A 23,812-nucleotide genomic window follows, 5' to 3' on the forward strand; every position below is an offset into this window, starting at 1 on the left:
AAATTCCCACCCCCCTGGAAAACCCGATTAAATGCGCCACCCTGTATATATATAAATGTAAAAAAACAAAGAGCAGAAATGTAGCGAGCTGAATGAACAGCAAGGGAGAACGAAAATAAACTTTCAAAACAAAGAAAGAAAATACATTTATTTTAAAATGGCCATAAACAGGTTTTCAATACGGTTGAGTAAACGTGCACCCACAGGTAAATTAAGCATCTTGAAGGAAAGTATATCGAGAAAAAGAAAATTTACACGCGTAACATAGAATAGAGCAAAACTAGCTGAACTTTCAATTTGAATGCTGCCTTTTCACAATGTAAGAGAATGAAAAAAACGTTGGCTGGCCAATACACAAACACACATATTCATGCATACTCCAAATATGCTTTGTCGAAACAATGTTTGGCATGTCGAGAAAGGTTGTGAACGCACTCATCGTGAAAACTTGAAAACCGTTAAAGTTAAAGGAAAAATCTAAAAGTGTATAACACAGCAGCAATACAGTTCACAATCTTTTTTTTTTCTTCTCGTTTCTCTTCGTTGTTTTCGTCTTCTTTGGAGCTTTTGAGCATTTGAGATTTGGTGAGTGGATGCTGAAGAGCAACTGAAAACTCGAACTGATGTTAAATGATGCGGCATGATTACGTTTTCAATTTTTTTTTCTTGTTCGTTGTGCTCTTCCATCTTGCACAGTGCACACACTTTCTTTTCATGTTTGTATTTTTGCTTACTTTCTCGCTCTCTATCTCTCTATCTCTCTATCTCAAATATATTGACTGAAAATCTTTCAATATTTTTCCGATGTTGTATGTTTAAATGTTGGTGTTTTTCACATCATCCCATATGCAGCTTCAGTTATTTATAATGTTCTGAAAAAGTTTTGGTGGAGCGTATATTTGCGTGTTGAATTCGATGAACACATAGCAGAAACTTGTGTATCGATAAACACGAAACAAAAGAGAATGAAAAATAAAATGAAGAAAAAAATAGGAGAAATATTGTAAAATCATCAATTTATTAGTTGTTGACTATGCGAAAAGCAAAAAAAAAATGAACATCAATTCCTTTTTCCTTCTTCACTTGTGATTCATTGTGGAGCTCATACAAGCAACAACATTGTTACGTTAAAAGAAACGTGCATTGTATGCTGACTTTGTTTCGTTCGAATTCGGGGATCGAAAATTGTTCAGCGTTCATGTCTTGCTCTCTTCGTGTTGAATGTTCATTTTTCAACGATCGTATCAGACGAATGACTTGCAGAGATGTCAAAAGTCAAAAAAACTGAATCGACGTGTTAGTCATATGAATTATGTTGATTTGAATATCTCATTCACACAACATTCAGATTTTGTAAATTGAGAGAGAAACCTAATATATATTTGCATTTCATTCTTTCAGCGAAAAATATACAGCGACATTTCGCTCTCAAGCTCGTTTTCATTCCGTCTGATTGAGTGAATCATATCAAATTTACGCATTCATAAACTAATGTTTTATTTATGACAATCAAAAAGATGGATAATCTAAATGGCAAATAGATTCTTTGTTTTTCGGGGCGTGTGTTGTAAGACTTTGTTGTTCCATTTGGAATGAAATTTGGAGAGCGTGAGTTGGGCGTGCTGCGAAATATCGTCTCATTTCGCAAAAAATTATCATTCATTTCTATCATACATTTTGTCTCGTCCGATCATATTTACAGTTATACGTTGTCGGACAATGTGCCGCGTACAGTCGACGTGTATTGAAAAATAAATTCCAAAATTATGCCCATCAAATCATTAAATATACCACCGAAAATTTATTCCACATTGCAATGTGATGCGATGTGAATTGGCGATGTGCCTATAAGAAAAGTGACGAAAAATTGAAATGTAAAGTAACGTCTTTACGTGCGTAACGTCAGCATACACACACACACACACATGAACGAATCGAATGACAAGCGAAGCATTGAGAGAGTACATTGCAAGCCAACTGCGACATGCGCTTGAAAAATGTGCTTGAATTATTCATTTAAATTTATATGTTGGTTTGATGCATGTCCAACGAAAACATAATGATTTTTTTTTCTTCCCCTCTCTCTCACACACTCACACTCTCGCTGTTTCCATTGCACTCCGTTCACAAAATTCATCGCTTCAAATCTTTCATGCGATTGATGAAACAAAATAAACGAAGCGGCAGAATGAAAAAAGTAAACCAACGACAGCACCGCGATGGGGACATTGATAAACGAGGAGTGGCCTTTATTCAAAAATCATTAATAATGTGAAACGAAATATATTATTCGTGCCGAAGCAAAAATAAATGAACGAATAATATGGGGCAAGTATATGAGACAAGCGAAAAGGTGAGACGCAACGAGACGAACAAAACAAAGTTGGTGATGCAGTGCTTTTATGACAAAAAACAACCATATATATGATCACAACCAAAAGCCCAATACAAATAACAAAAGCACGTGCAACCAATGAAACAAAACACCAATCAAACGATACGTGAACGAGAAGCGTGCGGGCGAAAGATGCTGACATCGCCAACAGTATCGGTAAAACGACATCGGAAACATATGTTAATTATGTGATATTTTTTATGGTCATTGGATATTCTCTGCAGTCTCTTTCTCTTTCTCTCTCTTTCGCTTGCATACAATATATGCCATGCACATCCACACATTGCAACAGCAAACGATATCAAAATATATTTGTCGTTGAATGAACAGAACGAAAAAATACCGAACAATTCCAAAGCACCTATGGAGAAAAACCCAATCGATCGACTAACCACCGAATCAAACGGAAGAAAATGTGCTGTATATATTTATAAAAAAATTGAACCGGTTACATTGATGAATGACCAGAGACCAAATAACATAGAAAAATGCATATGATCTGCAACGCATTACCAGATAAAATCATTGCACTACATCGGTAAAGGTCTAATAAGTAACGCCTAAGCAGAAGCAAAAAAAACATCCAAATAACTAGATTAAAATGCCAACATACGCAATGAAATGTACGTTTATTATATAATGCGAGTGCTTTAGCTGACCTTTTACCGCTGTTGTGCGTGTTGTTTTTTTTCGGTCACATTTCTTGAAATTCCAATGGTAAAGTTATGCATGCGCAACAACATAAAATGACCAAAAAATGCAGTACACATACATTCTCTTCCTTTCTCACTCTCCGTCATGCATACGGTATGCCAGCACTAATTTACCACAAACTGCAAATGACTGCTATAAATTTTAGAAACATTCCAAAATACCGGACCCAACTGAGCAGAGAGCAAAAAAACCATAACAATAACAACAACACAGTACTACGTCGCATGTATTTACAAAAGAAAATGGATAAAATTGAATACCACACAACTTTTCCATTTGTAAAAATGCACATTAAAATAAAGTTTCACCGAATAATTAATAATTGTGTATGATGAATAATTTACGATTTCTTTGAGGCAAACAGCAAACACATACACACACAGCAATTGTAATAGCAAAAATGCCATACACACATGAATATGAAATCAGTATATGGTTGGGGCGCTGCACTCTCTCATGATCCAGATGATCTGAACATGTGCGGTTACGAAAACAAATACAATGGCAAATATGATTTTGTCTATTTTATGATGTTTTGTTCATTTAGGTTCGTTGTGATTTGGTTGTTATTGTTTTGTTCAGCGCTTAGCTGGTAGCTTAAACTTTTGACCAAAAAAATGGTACTGATATACGTGGTCAACATTGTGTATGTGTTTGTTTGGAACGGGAAGTTTCAATGAAAATATTAAAAGTGATTGTTTATCCCGTGGCCGTTGAAAGCATTTGATGTAAATTTAATGGTTTTGTAAGTGCAAATGCAAAACATAAAACAAGACCAAGAATATTGAAATTGGAGCTGATATATGGGAACCAGTAGCGTAGCTGGAACAATTTTTTTGGAAAGAGGAGGTTGTTTTGAAGAAAAAAAAATCGGTTGAAAATCGATTTCTTTTTTTTATTGAATATTAGGAGGTAAAATTGTTACGCTTAAGTGTTTAAAAAGAACGCATGGTCGTCATGCAATGGTCACTGCTATACATGTGGAGGCGGCAAAAGCTTCTCACGTCATCTCATTTCATGAATATGACTCATTACCGCACCGAGTTACGCCACTGATGGTAAATCTCTGTCTCTCTCCCCTTATTCTGACATGGTGTTTTTCATGAAATTTATTGCGGTTTTCGGAGCGTGTATTTTAGCCGGAAAAGCCAAATACACGAAATGAATAAAGTTTGTTTTATTAGTTCAATATAACAGAATTGATTTGTATATGGAAATTTATTGTAGTTCGAAACCAAATATACACAATTGTCTCTTTATTTTAAAATTGTATAAAAGCCCATCTTTTGATTTGCGTTCAAAATCATCGAAATCTTCCGAAATTGTTTGGTGATGCCATTGCCTCCCATATGATTTCGATCTTTATAGTCGAGCATGAGGAAAATATATACATCGCAAAAAAAAATCTGACCAAAGTCAAGCGCCAGTACACACAATTCGAAGCTCGTTCGGCATATGCGAAATTTATTCCAAAAATATGAGAAAGGCCATTTACATATTTTAAATAAATTAAAATTTATTCTCGTGATAAATCACTGCGTTGCACGCACTGCTCAGGTCAGTACGAGCAAAACTCTCTTCAAAAAATATAGTCGTCGTGGTGTTTTATGGGCAACAAGCAGAGAAAAAATACGTCAGGAATTTGAACATAACCACAACAACAACAAAAACTGTAGATGGAAAATGAATAAAAAAAACACCTTTTACAAAAAATACAAAATTGCAAACACAAATACAATTTTGAATGCATCCACTTATTAATTTTGCTGAAAATCACACCAAATTGAATATTACATTTACAATTAATGTATTGAATCTGGTGATCTGCAATTTTCTAGTCAACGCTTTTGCTCATAAGCAGAACACGTACATTTTACGCGAAACTGCATCGTTTGCGTAATGTGCGTATTTGAATCTCTCTCTCTCTCTTTCTATCGATGTACGTATGTTTCGCGTAAAATTCCCATTTGCTCATTGTCGATGCATTCAATCAAAAAATGTGCACAATTCGAAAAATGTAATCTCATGGCTTATGTTGCGCAAGCACATTTAAATTAACGATGAATCTCTCTCATGCTTATTCTCCTTCTCTGTACTCGGCGACCCATTACAAAAGTTCAAATGCACGGAACACATTCATTAAAATGTTAAATGTGTTGTGCATGTGGTTACAATTTAACTAATTATCGTTTATCGTAATTCAAACATTTATTTCGTTCAATATTTAATGTTTAGCATACGCGAACACTTCATCTTCTCCAAAAATACAATATGTATTTTTGTCATATTAGATGACCACGAACACGGCTTATTCACCCATTGACCACACACTCTCTCTCTCTCTCGCACTCTGTATCACATCGCAAATATTATTTTACATTTGTAAAATATAACATGAAAATTCATTTTGCCATTTTAAATTGTGCACATTTCATTTGGCATTTATCTTCGGACTTTGAAAATTATTAATTGTTTTACGCTAACAATGATATAACTCTGATTTTCTTTCTCTATCTCTCTTTCAGTTTGTCCATCGGTCTCTGTTCCCTGCTTATATTGCATCCAAATTAAATATAGACCGTAAAATCCAATAATGATTGTTTCACAAAATTCACCATTTCTCATGGTGCATATGGGTTATAAGCAAAAAATCCAATCACGTTAAAACTGTTTTCATTTTCCAATTGTTGCTTAAATGCCAAAAACTGATTCAATTCGGCCAATATTTATTGAACCGTGTGTATGTGTACAATGTGGATGTGTTAAGTTTTTTGAATCGAATAAATGTGCGATAATTAAAGAACAATTCATAAATGGGCTTCGAGAATAATATTTTTCCATCGACTAAACTTTAAATATTTGAAAAGCTCAGCGCTTGATGAATAAATTCGTTGATTGAATCAATCAAATTCATTGAAATTTACCTGAATTCTTAACAGTACAAAACACATCCAGTGAATCCATATTTTTTTATGGATGGATAACATTTGACCGTATACTGGCAATGACTATAAAACATACTATATACGCTCTGGGTGGCAAAAAAAAAAGATTCATTTTAAAATTACATGAATTGCTCGGAGAAATTGTTTTCTGGCCAAAAGTTCATGCTAACGGGCATACCTACTACAAGAGGCATATCGTTGGCGCTATGTTTTCTCTCTTCATTTTTGCGGCTTCATTTTTAACAGAACAGCTTAAAAAATTCAGTCTTCAAAAGTAACAAGGAATTTAAAGTTGCAGCTGTTTGCTAAAACCGACCGAGAATATTTTGATATTAAAACAAATTAAAATTGCGGTTTGAGCGATTCAAACCATTTGTGATTCTTCTCTTCCTCTCTCTCTCTATCTCTCTCTCTCTCTCTCTCATGCACTCATACACATATACTTCATTCTCATTTTCTGTATATTCTTTCGTTATTAAAACGTTTATCATAAAAAAATGTTATGGTTGTATGTGGTCGAATGAAATTCTCTGCTTTTTCCTTCTTCCTTTCACTTTCTCGCTTACTCTTATCTCTCTCTCTCTATAATCTCTCACACACTTCATTCTCTCACTCGACCATACCCAAGTGCCAGAAAAATGTTTGCATCTCGAAAAACGAAACTGATGCCAAGTTAAATACAATTTAATAACGCAACATATTAAATTCTCACATGCACAAATTAGATGTGTCACAAATCATCAGAGCGCCAGTGCAGTTGTCGTGTGCGCCCAATATGTATCTCGTTCACATAATTGCAATAGAACGGGTGTGAACATGAGCGCGCGCATTTGGTTGCGCTAAAGCTAAAAATTCATAGAGTTTCGGTTGGCCTCGCTTTCAATGTAATTAATCTGTAGCTATTTATATAACACTGAACCCAGTCATATTATATATTAATGGTCATATGTCGCTTTGGTCAAAAATGTCATATTCACTTTTCGGCGGATACCCGTGATCGGGATAGTATATGAAACTTGAAACATAACGAGAATATACCGAATGACGGAAACGCTAAAAAAATTATGAATAAACAGGACATAAATTGATGGCATAACGTCGGCATAACGACAACACGAAAAACCGTTCATAGGTCAAACGTTCAAACTGACAGTCTGGCTCTTAGATCCCTTAATCACATAATTAAAGTTTAAAAGTCATTATATTCTTTTTCTCTCCATTTCCGTCATTTCTTCATCGCTTCGGTTTGGTATATGTTATAGCTTGTTATGTGGGCTATTGTAATGGCATGGTATGATGAGAAAAAAGTGCGCCATAGGTTGAGGCTTGTTCCAATATCCGCCGAAAGTTTCCCTTAAGAATTTTTTTTTAAAGAAAAGAACACAAAATAAAAATGTGAAAAAAGAAAAAAAAGAAGATGGAAGTGGAGAAAAGAAGCGAAAAATCATGCCGCTAAGATGATGATATGATAAGAAGAAGAAAAAATAAAAAAATATTGCATAGTTGAAGAAAAAAAAATGAAAGATTCATGTAACGGAATATAAAAGGCAACTATAAAATGAAATGTCGCACAAAAATGGCGAACAACTTAAATACTTGCTCATGAGTGCGTTTGCACGAAAGCAAGCGAATCATTCAATCTCTTGAATATATTCATGGTTAACGCCTAAAGAATTTCGAAAAATTGATATAAATGTTGGGTCGTTTCCATTTCGTCGTTCGCATACATTCATCTGGTGCTTTGAATCTCGTTGGCTTGTCGGTGTCTTTTTCATTACGTGCTGCCCTCCAGATGCCATCATTTTCGATGGTTTGCACGCGATGTGGTCTGGACACTTTGTCTGTGTGGCTTTTGAAGTGTGGTTTTTTCTTTTATCATTTTCACTTTTTGTGTGCACAATGCACTTGAATATAACACGATTTACGTTTAAAACATCTTCCTTTACCTATGTCACCTCTCTCTCTTTCAAATCAAAACGCGCTTGTATTTACCTTCTGTCACGATGACAGTGTCAGCAATATTGCAGAGAAAATCGTCCATGCTTTAGCGTGTTATGTTCGGTCACTATTTCATCCAAATTTCACTATATATGTTTTCCTCTGCATTCGTTTGTAGCGCTGTTTTTTTTTCCACGCATGTACTATTTTAGTTACAGTTGGAATGACAGTAAATAAAATAAAGTAAAATAAACTGAATGAAAATCGTAAGCCATTGGTGTTGATAACTGCATACCATGAAATTTCTTCTTTTTCTTTGTCATTTAGCGTTGTCATTTTGGCTACTAGCGCTATTTACACACTAGATGAATTTTCTCTGTCTTATTCAATCTTTTTGTACTTTGTATCATATCAAGCAGCAACGTGTTGTTGCTCTTTCTCTATTTTCTGTGTCAAATTGTTGTTCTTGGTATTTTTGTTGTTGTTGTACAATTCTTGTATCGTGGTATGGTTTGTAACAGTAGAGTGTTGTGCCCCTGGTAATTCGTACTTTGATGGTACAGGAAGAAAAAAATTAACAAAAATGGACCTGAAAGAAATTCAAAAAACTGCACGTTCATGACAAAAGTGGTGAATAGCCACTGGAAAAACATGTTCTATTTTATTTATTTATGTATACATAGAGAGAGTAAAACATTGTAAAAATATTAAATCGGGTTATGGTTTTTCTTTAGTCATTCGAGGGTTGAAAGTGGGTGGAAGAATAATTCTTCCGAAGAGAGTATACGGTTGCTATAATTTGACTAAACGAAAAACCACAAGCGAAAAAGGTGTTTCAAATATTTTACACAAAGCGTGCACTCAGACAGCATTCGAAATGAGCAAAACCAGCCAGAAAGTGAGTGAGTGAGATAAGTATCAGTGGAACACAGAACATTCACATGAGAGAGCATGAATATGAAGCATGCCGCAATGGATAATTTTTTAACCATAAACTGGAGAGAACGCACAACAATAGTAAAAATAGAAGCAGCTTCTCAAAAATGCCAAAACGAATGAAAAAAAAAAGAACAAGAAGAATCGCTGCTTTTGCTCGAATTGAAATCGACCATTCCACCCGCAGCAGCCGAATAACACTTACTTGTGCTTAAATAAATTATGCACCAGATAATGTTTTAGATGAAATGTATACAAGAACTTGCTTTCAGCACGCGCTCAAATCTCAGTATTTATATTTGGTATACTGTTGTGATGCGGCCAACATTGATGCTATTTTTGTTGTTTCATTTTTTTTTCATTCACTGTCTTTCTCTTTCGGGGTGGCTAGAGAATAGACACTGCCAACAATGGCTACACAGTAAAACACAGAGAAAACCACAAATTCTCCATACTATTTTCTATTACGTCTCCAATTTATAACACTTTACCACTTACTAAACTCCAATTTATATCTCCTGTGAAATCGTCTCGTGCATTTTTTACGTCTACTACTTCTATTGCTCTCATTCAATCTGATTTATCAAATCGCGTCGCATCTCTTGTTCGTCGGCTTATATTCGAAGCATTCTTTTTTCGTTGTAATCTTTTTCTTCACTTTCGTTTCTTTTTCAGCTCTTGTTCAAAATGTTGTTGAATATTCTTATCGTATGGTTTCTTCGTTTTGTTGCTATCGTTGAACAAAAAAAAAAAACAAAATCATTCTGTCTTTTTCGTCGCTCTTACATCGCGCGTCGGCACATCTACTTGTCAAGATCGTCGTGTTTATATAGTCGTCTTTTGTTTCTCTTAACTTGTCTCAACTTTGAATATACACTTGAAAATCGTGTATTGTTCAGTCTCTTGATTTTTCCGAATCCCCCCTTCACATAGTGTATTTGTATTTTGTACAACAACACGTTATTCAATGCTTGTGTATCAAAACAAGTGTTTGTTCTCTAATTTTAAACCACTTTTTTGTTCGTTTTTTTTTATCAGGACTCATGTTTCACGCTTCGCATTACCAAAGTCATCTTGGTTTCATTATTCACCATAATATCAAAATTGAACGCGTTCACTTTACTTCTCATGCTCTGCCATCGTTTCAGCCCATACAAAAGAGAGTGAAAAAAAGAACTGAATTCACATTTCATTTTGTTTCATCGACAAATGCCGTCGTCACTCTTTTCATTTAATGTCTTCGTGCAATTTGCCCTCAAATAAATATGCCATGCTTATGAGCCAGCCAGTCAAACAGCTGCCTCTTTTAAGCTGCCGTAACGATACACTTGGCTAAAATGGGGCGTGTGAGTGTGAGCTTGGGCATAAAAGGACAGGAGACAAAATGAATGAACGAAAGGAAAAAAATGTAAATCGAAATGTATGGGCGCGCGCATTCGCGATATTTTACTCGACGATGTCATTATCCGCGGCTCAATGGTGCCCAATTTTTTCTTTCGGATTTAGATCTTACGACGTGTGCACTCGAAATGAAAGTGTTGGATCCATTCACGTGGTTAACTTGTCTATTTCGAAAAAGATACAAATACTAGTAAATTTTTCATATTTTATAGTCATCAACTATGTCGCCTGTATTACATATTTCGTATGATTTTTCCCCACATATTATTTGTTACAACCGCTCTTCTATCTCTGTCTCTTTTTTTTGTTCGTTCCTTTATTCATTCGCTTGCTTGTTAGCTTCATCACTAAGGCGGTTCATATATTCAAAGCATCTCTACATGCTCACATTTATTATATCGCATCGCATTTTGGTCCGTTGAATGTTGTGATTTAAGGCAAATGCGAACACGAGCGCGCTCGTATTTTTTGACGTAAATTTGACATTGTCAGTCACTTGGGCAAAGTATCTAGCTACTTTTAAGCGAGAGACGTTATGCAATGATTATGCCTGTCTAGATTGTGCCTGGGTGCTGATATGCGGTGAAAGAATGATCGTTTTATGGAAAACATTGTGGTTATGCCTGGTATGTTATTGTAGTATTTGAATTGACATGTTTGCGGTACACACCCTAACATACACACATACAAAAAAACGCACGCTTATACATACACATATACACAATATCGCCGTGGCGCGGTATTGAAATAAAAAGCTATACAAGTTGAAGTTATGAATGACACATCATTCGCCACATCTTTTTTTGGCCCCCGCAAACGATGACTGAATTGAAAACGACACAAGAAAAATTGTGCATACAAAAAAATAACAACACACACACACTCTCTCCTCACTTATTAAACGGCAAACAGCAAGTATGAATAAAGTAATCGATGCGAGTGAACCGCAGACAAATGAAATTGGCTAAAGTTGTGGGCGCGCAAAACAGTTTTTATTTGTGTGCGAACAAAAAAAGCACTGTGAAAATGAATGAGAAACGCGTTCTGTATATATTCAATTCGATCGAGAGCACGCTCATCATAATATATTATGGAGACGGCATAAGTTACTACGACAAAGTATCAAGCCAATTGAATGAGATAATGTGACAAAGGGCTCACGCGCATAAATTCACAAAAATGATGTACGCACCATTGTACTTTAACACTTGGTCACAATGACGATGACGACCAAGTGAATACGATAAGACGATATAGAGAAGGAAGTATTAATACGCAATACAGTGCAATATATACATTACGAATGAATATGAATAGCTCCAGGGACCCGGAATAGATGCCAAAGTAGTACATATATGTATTTTGTATATGATACAGCAGTAAAGAGACTTAACTCTAACGATGTGACCATGTGCAACAATACTGAAAGCTGTCGCTTTCTGCCATTGTAAATGTGTGGCCGCACAAAGATGAGATCTCATTTGGCACGAAAACCAACAGCTAACCAACTAAGCAACTAAACAAAGACCAAAGAGATCATAAATGCCAAACGCATGAAAATCGTAAGGTGATTTTCCCAATGGAATAATACGTATCGTACTCGAGAAATGAATTTTTCGCTTTGTTGTTTTGTTTTCCATTGAGTTCAATTCTTTGGAAATATACGGCCACACAATCTTAACAGCAACAGCAATAGCAGCAGTAGCAGCAGCAGCAGCAGCAAATACAAAAAAGCCACATTTAAGATTACTAAAAGAAAAGCGAGTAAGTAGCAAAACTACTGCTACTGTCGCTGTTGCTTATTCAATGCCAAAGCGCATTTTCACAAAACACATAAATGTACATGCACACAACCATAAAATCTCATTTGAACCGATATCTTTACATTGCCGCTACGTTTTGCAAATATACATTTTCTTTTGCCCGATTGTTCGCTTTTGAAATCTGTTTTAGATTCTTTAGCTCACGACAGTATCATATCAGTATGCTTATGTTTGGCATAAAGCTTTATAAAGATATATCGAATGCTATTGCCTTTTATTTCGTTTCTGACCCCACCCTCTTTTCGTCTCACTCCATCGTTTTTTGCAATGACGTTTTTTTTTTTTTTTTGATTTGATTTTAGTTCGGTGGCGCTGTTCATTTTGTTTCGTTTATACTCCACAGTTGGCAACAAATCGAATACGTGTGCTTGTTGTTATTTTATTTTCATTCGTCTTCCGCACTCACCGTTTTCCCACTAATTCCAAAAAGATACATTTTTTTGTTCTCAGACTGAGCACGTTTCAATTTACCGCATCTTGAATGCATGTATATATGACTTTTCTTTGAGGTTTTATTCGCGTCGTTTTTGGCATTCACACACACACACACATACACAAACACATAGAAAAATGTTATTTCTGTCTGTTACATTGTGTTTTTAAGTTTGCATGTTTATTCATATTGTGTTCACTATTCGACTCAAGAATTTTATTCTTTCCATTGAACCGTCTATAACAAAATCTCCATTTCGTGTCTTTGAATAATAAGAAACAAGGCTTAATATTCTCGAATTCAATATATATTGAAAACGAACGAAAATTATTTCAAAAGACGAAAAGTCTATGAAGCGAAAAAAAGCAGTCAATAGTGTGAGATTTCACGATATACTGAGCTAAACGTCAATAAAGATCAGTTGATTTTGATTCTTTATGCACCAAAAAATATTCAATCTCAATTATTTTACACCTTGGTGAAACGATTCAATGAAATGAGAAAGCGTTTGCGCGTATCACAATGCCGTCGATTTAAAAACATTGTGTACCAATTTTAATAATGAAATGGATTTACAGCGATCCGCAGGTATACACTTTCATGCTCATCGTCAGCAATAATGCAAATGCGAATCGCGACCGAGAAACAAACAAATGGGAACACTTTACAAAGAAGAAAAAGAAAAGAGAAAAAACGATTACAAGAGGAAAAAAAAACTATAGATTTTTGGGGAGTATTTGCCAGTTATCGAAATGCTTTGACTGGTTTTTATTGTGTTTTGGCCCCGAACCACATTTATACATACAACAGTCAATGACATAAATATTTTATATGGTTTTACCGTTGTGGTTCGGTCATATATTATCTATTCGGCACCCACATTCCCTTTGTTTGCACGCTAAATGCTCGTTCGTATTCTTGTTTGCTTCGCATACATGTATATCATGTGCGAGTAAGCGAGAATTTATGTGTGATTGGCCTGAATAAGCGTTTTGTTTTTCTTGATTTGTTATCTCGGTTGTATTGGGCTGGCGATGGTGGTGGCGGTTATTTGTTTTTTTTTTCTTCTCTCTATCCATCGCTCGCCACACAACACCGCTTTCGGTCGCCGTTCGAGTTGAACGAATGAAGGTGCTTGAAATTTGTTTGTAATATTATCGCTGCATAATATTAAATTTACTGATCGGTATATTGGTTTTGTGTGTGTGCCCATATTTACTTCCATCCGTAATGATGAGAATAGAAGAACCGAAATCACTTATCAAAAGCATTTTAGTTTCGGTCGATATATAATACTGGATATATTGTGTATTCGAATGCGATAATAAAATCAAGGAGATGAATTTCGATGTCGATATATATGGAAAGGAATTCCGCATAAATGCGAAAACTGGGCCACTTGCTGCGGGGGTAATGTTAAACGCATGCCAAATAAATTTTAAGTATGTGTGTGCGTTCGGTTGGCAAGAGTCTATCCCTCTCTGAGGGAGAGAGAGAGAACGAAGATTATAAAAATGAATAGTACATTCCAACGCGAATGAAAGATTGGATACGGGCGCATCATTTCTATTATTATTATTATTATGCCTATTTGTAAAACATGTACGATCATCACGACTACACGCATTTTTTCTTGTTCATCGAAGGCTATCAGACCGAAATGTGATCAAGTGGCGAAGATGTAAAAAGAATTATTGCCCACACATAATATTCATGAAATTATCAACCCAGGTTTTGCACACAACGAAAAATCCATGCACACACACAAATCGAATTCATTAAGCACACAAAATTTAAGCTCTTTTCTCCGCATTCGCCATTTTTTCTCTATGAACCATAATGAAGTTTGGGTGTGAGGTACTTGCAATTAGTATTCTCGGCCATTCTTATTACTAGATATAGACACTACAAATCAATAGTTAGAGTATTACACATGTAATATTTTGAATTAAATATAATATAATATAATATTAAACATTTCGTGTATATCCACGTGTAAAAGGCGTTTTCGCATACATTGGATTGATTGTTTGAAAAGAAGAGCGAGTATAACACCAACTACATAATTTTTTTCGTGATTTTGAAGCGAAAAAAAACTGGATTAATTTTTTACCATATGGTCACTTGATGCCACGAAATTGTGAAAGAATTGACATATAAAAAGAAGTAAAAGCGTTTTTTTAAAAAGGAAATTGCACATTCAGAAATATCAATAAAATATTTAATAGAATAAAAATGATAAAATTGAGCCGCCATTGTTTCGATGTTAAAATTGACGAAATTAGTGAATATTTGAAGAATTAAACGGAAAATGTGTCGATCAATCTGTCAAATTGATTTGTTCATGTCATAAAAAACGAAATCATACACACGCTAATAATAAATTATATTTTCATCCCATTTTGATTCACCATGTTGTCACAGCCCAAATGTTTCGTTATTTTTTTCTTCCCATACACACATAAACAGTATACTGAGCTGATTTGGATGCGTGCGTTTCTGTTGTTTGTGTGCTGCTACTTTTTTCTGTGATTTTTCTCTGTGCATGTGTCAAGTGTTCAGTGATCGCTGAAAATTTATGTGATGTGTATTCTCATATGGTCTTGCAATGCGTGGCATTTGTTAAAAATTGAATGTGTATTATCAAGAATTTCAGCATCACTGGCTCTCAATGTGAATTGATGCGCTACATTTTGGTACTCAACTGAGTCGTCAAATAAAGCATGTGAATCAAGATGGGAGCAACAAAAATAAATAAATAAATAAAAACCATATAACATATACATGCAAAAGCGAGGCAAGTTGACTTCCCTATCACACTTCCAATCTCATCCTATCCATGTATAATGATGCGTTTCTTCAACGATATATTTCGATTTAAGAGTGCAATGATGTTAAAATATCACAAGCATCTTTTTTTTTCACTGTTCAATTTGTGAATGCTTAACATTTCCATGCGTCATTCTACATAAAGGAAAAAAACAAACGACAAAGAGACACTGATTTCATTCTGTATTTTTCGCAAGTTGTGACAGTAATCTGTTCACAAAACAGCACTAGAAAGAGATATAGAGAGGAAGAGAGAGTCGAATGCAAAAAAAAAAAAATCACATGATGCCAAATGTCATTGAAATGTATGTTTCCATTAATATCCGTCGCATTTCATTTGTCTATTCAAAGTTTCGACGACGAAAAATAAGAGATACACGCTAAGTGTTGACAGTTTTGCTACTTATATTTTCATTCGACAGCAACAGTGGCGGCAAAAACAAAAATTGTTCTGTCTTCATTTCCGTAGAGTTTTCGTTTCTATGTTTCGTGTGTGCACTTTCTCTCTCTCTCTCTCTCTCTCTCTCTCTCTTTCTCTCTTCCGATTATATGAGCTCGACACTGTTCAGTATTTGTTGTTGTCAATTTTATTATCGCAAAGATACGCGCTCGTCTCTTTTGTCAAACTTGTATACTTTTTATGGTTGCGTGTGTGATGTTAGACCAAGCGAGTGTCTTTTCTTTTGTAGTTTTCAATTGATACTGGTGTGAACCGAGTCGTGTATTATGGATAGGGGTGAGCACAGTTTCTTCGCACTTAACTCCCAAAATATATATGTATATATTCTAGAGCATTTCGCCATGCAATGTCGGAAATGAAAGAAAAAGCGGAAATTTACTGACTTTCCGAAAAGTTTTAATACACTTTGGTTATTCCTGCATCCACTTAAAGCAAAGACACACACACAAACACACTCATACTGAATAAAAACGACATCGCAGATAAGCCACACGATAAACATAATCCGATATAGCGACGTTGCTTTTTTTGCACTCTATCCCTTTTCTTTTATCTCTATCTCTCACTCTCGGTGTCGGTGTCGGTGTCGGGTTCTTTTGGTTTGGTAAGTGGGTATATACAGTGCCGTCAGAAAGTTTGGGACCAAGCAAAAAAATGTCATACAATTTCATACAAATTGACGATTTTTTGGAGCAATATTAAATATATTACAGAAATAGCTAGACCCATAATTTTTTGTATACTTATTATTTTATTTACGGAGAGTAAACTAGTGAAGTTTTACCAAAAAATATCTACGCGTTTAAAAAATATCCGATGTTTATACTTTCAAGTTCATTTTTCACACTTGAAAGTGCAAACCTCGGATATTTTTTAAACGCGTAGATATTTTTTGGTAAAACTTCACTAGTTTACTCTCCGTAAATAAAATAATAAGTATACAAAAAATTATGGGTCTAGCTATTTCCGAAATATATTAAATATTGCTCCAAAAAATCGTCAATTTATATGAAATTGTATGAAAAAAATAAGCTTGGTCTCAAATATTCTGACGGCACTGTACATATTATGTGTATTATTTTTTTGGCGTCAAGTTCTCGCGCGCAATGAACAAACCTCCTCTCAATCCATACAATTCATGTGATGATAGAGCCCATAATTCAATTTGAATTTTTTTTTTGTTTGTACTGTGAACGTGTGAATCAAATCCATTACTCAATATAAACACACCAAAATAGGCAACATAGAATGATAACGTGAAACTTTTTTATATTCTTCTAGTTCGTTCTTTACGGCTTTGGTCAATAAAAATAGGGAATAAAAACACGCATAAACTTTGATTGCTTATATTCAATTGAGTTTAGAATCTAATTTAGATGCATTCTTAAGCTTAGCGAAATTTACTAATTCTGTCTTTCGGTTTTTCTATTTTCAGATGGACGTAAAAAATGCAGCACAATGAATAAAATCCCCAAACGAAGCGGAATTGCTTAATGTGCGTTTGAAAAAAAGAAAAGATTAATGCAAATGAAGTTTAATGCACGCTTTGTAATAAATAAAAATCGCAAAATATTAAATTATGACTGAGCACCGGAATAAATTAAACTATAGTGGCAACAAAAATAGTTTGCATAGTGGAAAATAAAAACCAACTAATCTTAAAACGTTTGAGAACAGAAATGCGAAGAGAAAAAATAGGGCCATTCAACATTCGAATGGTTAGAACCGTCTGCGGCACATCAACGCATAATCGTCTGCTTGATGAACTTCAATGAGAAAAACTTTCGAATTAATAAAGATAACAATAGTCTGGAGTAAGAAAAACGACGATAGCAAAAAAATCAAACAAGAGAAACATATAAACAACTGTCGAAGCAGAAAAACAACGAGCATTTTTTTCGGTGAAAGAGACAAAACAAACAAATAGAAAAAAATTATCAACGGGAAATTGATTCGAGCGTAAGAGAAATCGATATCATAAAAACCATTGTTTTCAAACATAAATTATAACGTATGGTTAAGGTTAGTAGTGTTAAGTGTGTGCAAAGAAAATAAATTGTGCAACTTTAACAAGAAAAAAAGGGAGCAGGGAGAGCAAAAAAAGAAGAAAAAAGAATAAGAAGACATTTGATGTGAAAAAGAATATGAGTTTGTAGTGGTAGATCGTACACATACAAGAATAAAACTCTGTTAATGCTTGTTTGTAGTGACACATTAAAACATTCACCCAGAATGAATGATTAGCTAACGACGACCAGTGACACCTCATTGCAGTGCTTATTCATTGACCGGACTTTTTTTTGTAAATGTATATATGAGAGCTAGAGACCGTACGGGGGCGGCAAATCGACAAAAAGCTTTTAGACGACATTCGAAAATACACTTGAACAATTTTAATGATATACTTGAATTATCCTTCTATCAAAACCGAAAACAAAAAACAACACAAATGAACAAGAATGTGCGCGCTAGCGTATTTCAAACATAGAAATTAAATAACACGAAAAAGAGAAATTAGAAAAAGAAAACATTCATTCAATTGACATAAACGTGAGTCTACAGAAAAGTTACGGGTGATAGTGTATGTGTTTGGTGCTCACTTTACCGAACATCATCTATCATCGATAAAACAAGCAACGACACAGCTAATAAATACACCAAACGAACCGAATAGTTGTAACATATGGAATGGACCAAGCACGTTGTGCTACTCACTTAGTTGAACAGTAGCAGCAACAACAACAGAAGCAGCAGCAATTGTACCAGCATTCGATATAATACATTTGGCTTTTGTGGAGCATACCCGCATCTACATTTTTCATCATTGTTGGTCTGTTTCGAAAAATACTAAACACATCACAGCGTAACTAAATCCCCCTCTATCTTCACCCACACACCACTGCAACTTGATGATGAAATACAGCACAAAAATATGCAGACATATCAAATAATTGGTAAATTATAATTCACATCTAAAAACATTTTATTCTACATTTAGTATTTTGTGTGTATATGTATTTTTCGTTAAATTTTCTAGTCCGTCCGACGATCGTGTATGTCCGTTTGATTTTCCATTGGTTTGGATGGTTATTTGATTCTAATTACATTTAATTACGATTTCATTATGTTTTGTCGTTGTTGTTTTTTCTTTGCTATATCGCTTTCATTGTAATTCCTTTGGACTTTATGTCGGTGGTTTTGTGCCACTCATTCATTACGAACATTTTCGTGCCGGATTTTTGTTTTATTAAACTTTGAAAAAGAGATCAAATTCGAAATTACTCTCGAACGATATTTGGTATTTTGTTCACTGAAGAATGCAATGGCATAGAAATGAAAAGTCTATCTCTTGATGGGTGTATTTTATTTTGTAATACCATACAACGTCTTTGAGAATTCACGTTTCAACTGTAAAGTATGTATTTGCTAATGGCATCGATTTTTTCCAGTATCCGGAGATTCAACAAAATTATTCCCATCGTCACCGACGGCTGCCTTTTCTTTCTTCGTATTTGGCATCCCATTCACTCGTTCTCTCTTTTTCTCTGTCTTTTCATAATGATGAAAAGTTTTTCGGTTGATTTTATCGATATATAGCTAATCCAATGTCGTAAACTTCAAATGAATATGTCATAAATAAAATTAGTGTCGAGTGTTTTGTATGTGTGCGATGTGCGTGTTATGAAAACACGTACAGCAAACCGCAAATTCAAAACCAATTTCAATCGATTTAATTTCCAATTAATGCAGAAATGCTTTTTCATTAACAACCATTACCATGAGCGATGGTGTGTCTCAGTTATAAGCATGCCGAAACACACAAAATCAATGGCAACTCATCAAAATCGAAAAATGAACATTTTGAAATGAAGGAAAATTAACGTGCTCTCTACAGTCCAACTTTTTAATGGGTTCACATTCATTTTTGGCAGATTGATTTCGAATATAAATGAGAAAAACGAATCACGATGCAATGAGTTAGGTTCCATACAGAACTGAATGAATTCCGAATGGATTGTTTGAGCATTTTGTAAGTGGCTACCACCACATCAGCATGTGTGCAACTGTGCTTGTTTTGGCGTGATGTCTTTTCTGTGATTGGATATATGGAATGGAAGGGAGAAGAGAACTAGAATATGGGCATGAAGCTTATCCGCAATGAATACTGTTTTAATCAATTTATAATGCATTTAATTGTGACAGACGAAATACAAGCATAACCAAAAACAGACACGTCATGCCACCTTAATATACATCGGCCAAAAGCACTTACTGTGTGCTGTAATAATTTGTTTATTTTAAAATATATGGTAACATCTCGCAAAATAGCAGCTGTAAGTGGATTTTTCAATTGGATGTGAATGCGAGAAATAAAAGAGAGTGGGAAATAATGAGAAAATGAACTTAAACCAACACCTGAATTTACAGGGTTCGTAGGCAAACGATGGTATTGAACGCAGAGAATGCAAGAAAAACGACCGTATAATGAATGGAAAATGAAATAAAATATGCTATAAAATTACAGCTTACTGCAACACACCGCAACGCTCTCTTGATTTAGTTGAGAATCATTTATTCTCACAATTTTGCATTTACTCTCACTTCTATATCGTATTATTTATTTTTTTGTTTCATCTCTCCCTCTCGCACTCGTCAGTGCTTTTCTCTGAATAGCGTACTTCAAATGTTTTGTTTACCTAATGCACAATTCTCGCAAGCAAGAGCAACATTATTTACTCATGCACATGTATAGATGCGATTTTCTCCGGATTTATAAACATTTTCCCCTTTTTAGTTGGAGAGGTGGCTTGTTCTTTATTTTCTCTTTTCTGTATCCGAAGTACGTCACTCTATATTAAAAGCGAATTTTGATCTTGAGCAAGCGTTTACAAAATACGGGTATGTACCGTGTGTAAATTCTTTTGAAAACCAACCAGACCATACAAGTAATTCGCATGAAAAAGCACAATTCTCGCCATACGCCATATCGCATATACTATTCGAGAACACTATGAGCGTTTGCCAAAGCAATAGCCTCTTTCTCAACCTCTTTCTCTATCTATCATTTTAAACAAGAAGAAATGTAGAGAAAACTTTTCGAAAATGTGAAATTCAAATAAATTTTTTCATACATCATGAAATGTTCCATACAACTGCAAACATACACATGCAAAAATGTGTATACACATTACACATCGATGAAATTTGTTGGTAACGCACATAAATTATCTTAAAAAGATAGTTCAAATATTAAAATAAGTTTTATCTTTGATGTGGCAAGTGCCAAAGTCACACCACATCGATTTGAAATGGAAAATATATGCATGGTTCCAATAAACGAGCAAATAAAATCTAATTTGTAGATTGTTGCAAGGGCGAAATGAATGAAATATGTGTGGATGTGAGAGGGCGGAAGAGTCAAGATGGTTGGAAAATAAAGTTGATTGCTTCTGTTAAAGTAATATTCATGCTTATGTGAATTGTGTTCGATATACACCAAACATTACAACATTTATCACATCGATTTTATGAGATTTTCAACCAACACCAAACTTATATATTTGCACCGCATTTTGTTCGTTTTATATGTGTGTGTATGTGCATGCGCGGCTTTTATGTGTTGTCATTGACGTCGTCACCGCCGATGTTGCTGCACCACCAAGAAAGTTCACAGGCGTTGAATGAGCTTGCTGTCTATGTCCATTAAAATGCTCTCATTGCAAAATAAAAGCATACAAAATTAAACGTTTTCGTGTATTCATTTCACATTTTGCCCTTGTTAAAAGTTGCATCCAATCTTGGGCCGCCCTTTACACACACTGTTCTTAGCATACGGCACACACAGTTCTCAGCTTTCCCGTGTTCACTCAGTTCACAATGTTTTAGTTTGAAAATTAAACGAAGAACTATAATTTAATTTAAGACAGCTAATTAATCGTTAGTTTTGTGTCTTCTTTTCGTCGCTTTTTCGATGTTGTTTGCTTGAGTATGGTGCTAAGAAGGGATGTGAGACAGAAAAAACTATGTATGTGTGTGTGTGTGTGTGAGAGAGAGAGAGAGAGAGTTGGCTCGGTTTCGATTCGTTTTGCTTGAGGTGATGGGAACCTTGTTTAACTTTTGCCCAATACTTTGAATACATTGTCGTCGCATAAGAAGATTAGTGCTATTCTCGCTCTGATTACACTTGCACACCACCGACGACGTCTATTTGTCTATTCAATTGTTGTTGTTGTCATTATCATCCTCATCGTTCGTTCGTTCGTTGCATTCTGAACGAAAAAAGAAGACATAACGATGCAAGCAGTAGAAAAGGGCAGCATCCACGGCAAAGAATTGAAAAGAAATGGAATGAGTTAAGTTGGAGCTTCTTCAACTTTACTTGACAAAATCAGAAATGAACGTCGAAGTCTTTCGATCACGAATTCAAATAAATACCAGTTTACGTTAGCTATTACTTCCCTCCGTTGGTATACATCCGAAGAGGCGGCGCAATGCATATGCATCGCACTATCTCTACCTCTCTGCATGCATGACAATAACATTTTGCTTCTGTTGCGATCCATAAAAATGTAAAACTTTACGTTAATATCGATATTTTCCATTATTTTGTCGACCAGTGGTACAATCTCGTAATGGTACACACACACACATCGAGCGAAGAAACGAGTGAAAAGATTTGGTTAGAAGCGCATCAGTGAAAGAGAAATAGAATTTCTTTTTCTTGAAACCATTATCATTACCATTCAATGGGACAGATTACAAATGTACTTGTACACGTATAGAATTTATTCCACTTTGCAACTATTTCTCGTTGCTCAGTTTCCTGAATGAACGCACGAGCAAACAAATGGCGCAACAGAATAAAATGATAACAACAACTCGAACTACATACTACAACACCAGCAACAACAAGCAACAACAAGCAACAACAATGACAATAAGCACCACCAACCACGATAGAATGTGAATGTGGCACGCTGATTTCTGTTTATCGGTTTCCCCTCTCCTACACTTTAGCGCTCTTTCTCTACTTTTGCCGCACTCACTTTGACTTAGTGCCTGAGTATTTTTGAGCATTTACATATGGAAAATGTGCGATATATTTCCACCAAAAGCGGAATTGATGCAGAAAATTCTTGATTCATGTAACCAAGTTATTGTTAGTTTTGGAAATTTAGTTTTGCGTATTTCGTACGGTATGCGCTATGAGTGTAACACAAACAAAGCGAATATATATGCGGAGAGGATGTAAGAGAATGTGTTTTCCGATGTGTTCGGTTTCTTTTTTCGCTTCGTTCGTGGGCATCAAGAGTACAATTTTCGGCAATGTGATCGGTTGCGTAGTTTGGCGTTTTCATGGAAATCGTGGCATTCGAATATTTTAGGGTGTTTTTCATTGGTTGCGCATTATGTTTCGAGGTTTAATAATATGCGGTACAAAATAAAATTGATTATCCAAACCAAATAGCCAATTTGCGATTGGTTTTGCAAATGAAAATACATTCGACGATTAGGAATATTGATAAGAAACATCGAGAAACCATTTTCCAATTGTCTTTTGGATTGTTAACCACCCTATATTGCAAAAATAAATTGCTATTATGCTTTCATTCGACCACTCTCTCTCTCTCTCTCGTACCTCCCTCACTCCCCCCTCTCACTCTTGCCATGCATGATATACATATTTTCGTATCTCATTTACCTAATAAAAGTTAGGTTTCGTTTCATTTTATAGTTGCAACTTGTGCTATTACGATAGTTCTGTTCATGGTTGTTGTTCTATAGAATGAATTCACCGGCATTCAATTCATCTTATTCTTCATGTTTTTCGTTGTTTGTTGCCTGTGGCAAAAGTTTTGCTTCGCCAGTTTTCACAGTTTTCCTTTTCGTCAGTTCATATTCAGTTTGCCTTGCTCTTTTCGTTTTGTTCGGTGTTTG

General features: G+C 35.0%; 1 protein-coding gene across 2 annotated transcripts in view; it reads left to right on the forward strand.

Moving 5' to 3' along the window:
• Positions 1-23,812, forward strand: part of LOC116347187 (leucine-rich repeat-containing protein 24-like) — a 136,638-nt gene that overhangs the window by 58,134 nt on the left and 54,692 nt on the right. For both annotated transcript variants that reach the window (XR_004201658.1, XM_031777702.1), the window contains exon 2: positions 17,310-18,828. Coding sequence is in view for 1 of the 2 variants with exons in the window: in XM_031777702.1 (XP_031633562.1) it covers positions 18,807-18,828 (22 nt within the window). In the remaining variant the exon portion in view is untranslated. The remainder of the gene's footprint in view (positions 1-17,309; positions 18,829-23,812) is intronic.

The sequence above is a fragment of the Contarinia nasturtii genome, unplaced genomic scaffold (genome assembly GCF_009176525.2).
Source record: "Contarinia nasturtii isolate CC-2019 unplaced genomic scaffold, AAFC_CNas_1.1 Cnas_scaffold_129, whole genome shotgun sequence".
NCBI lineage: Eukaryota > Metazoa > Arthropoda > Insecta > Diptera > Cecidomyiidae > Contarinia > Contarinia nasturtii.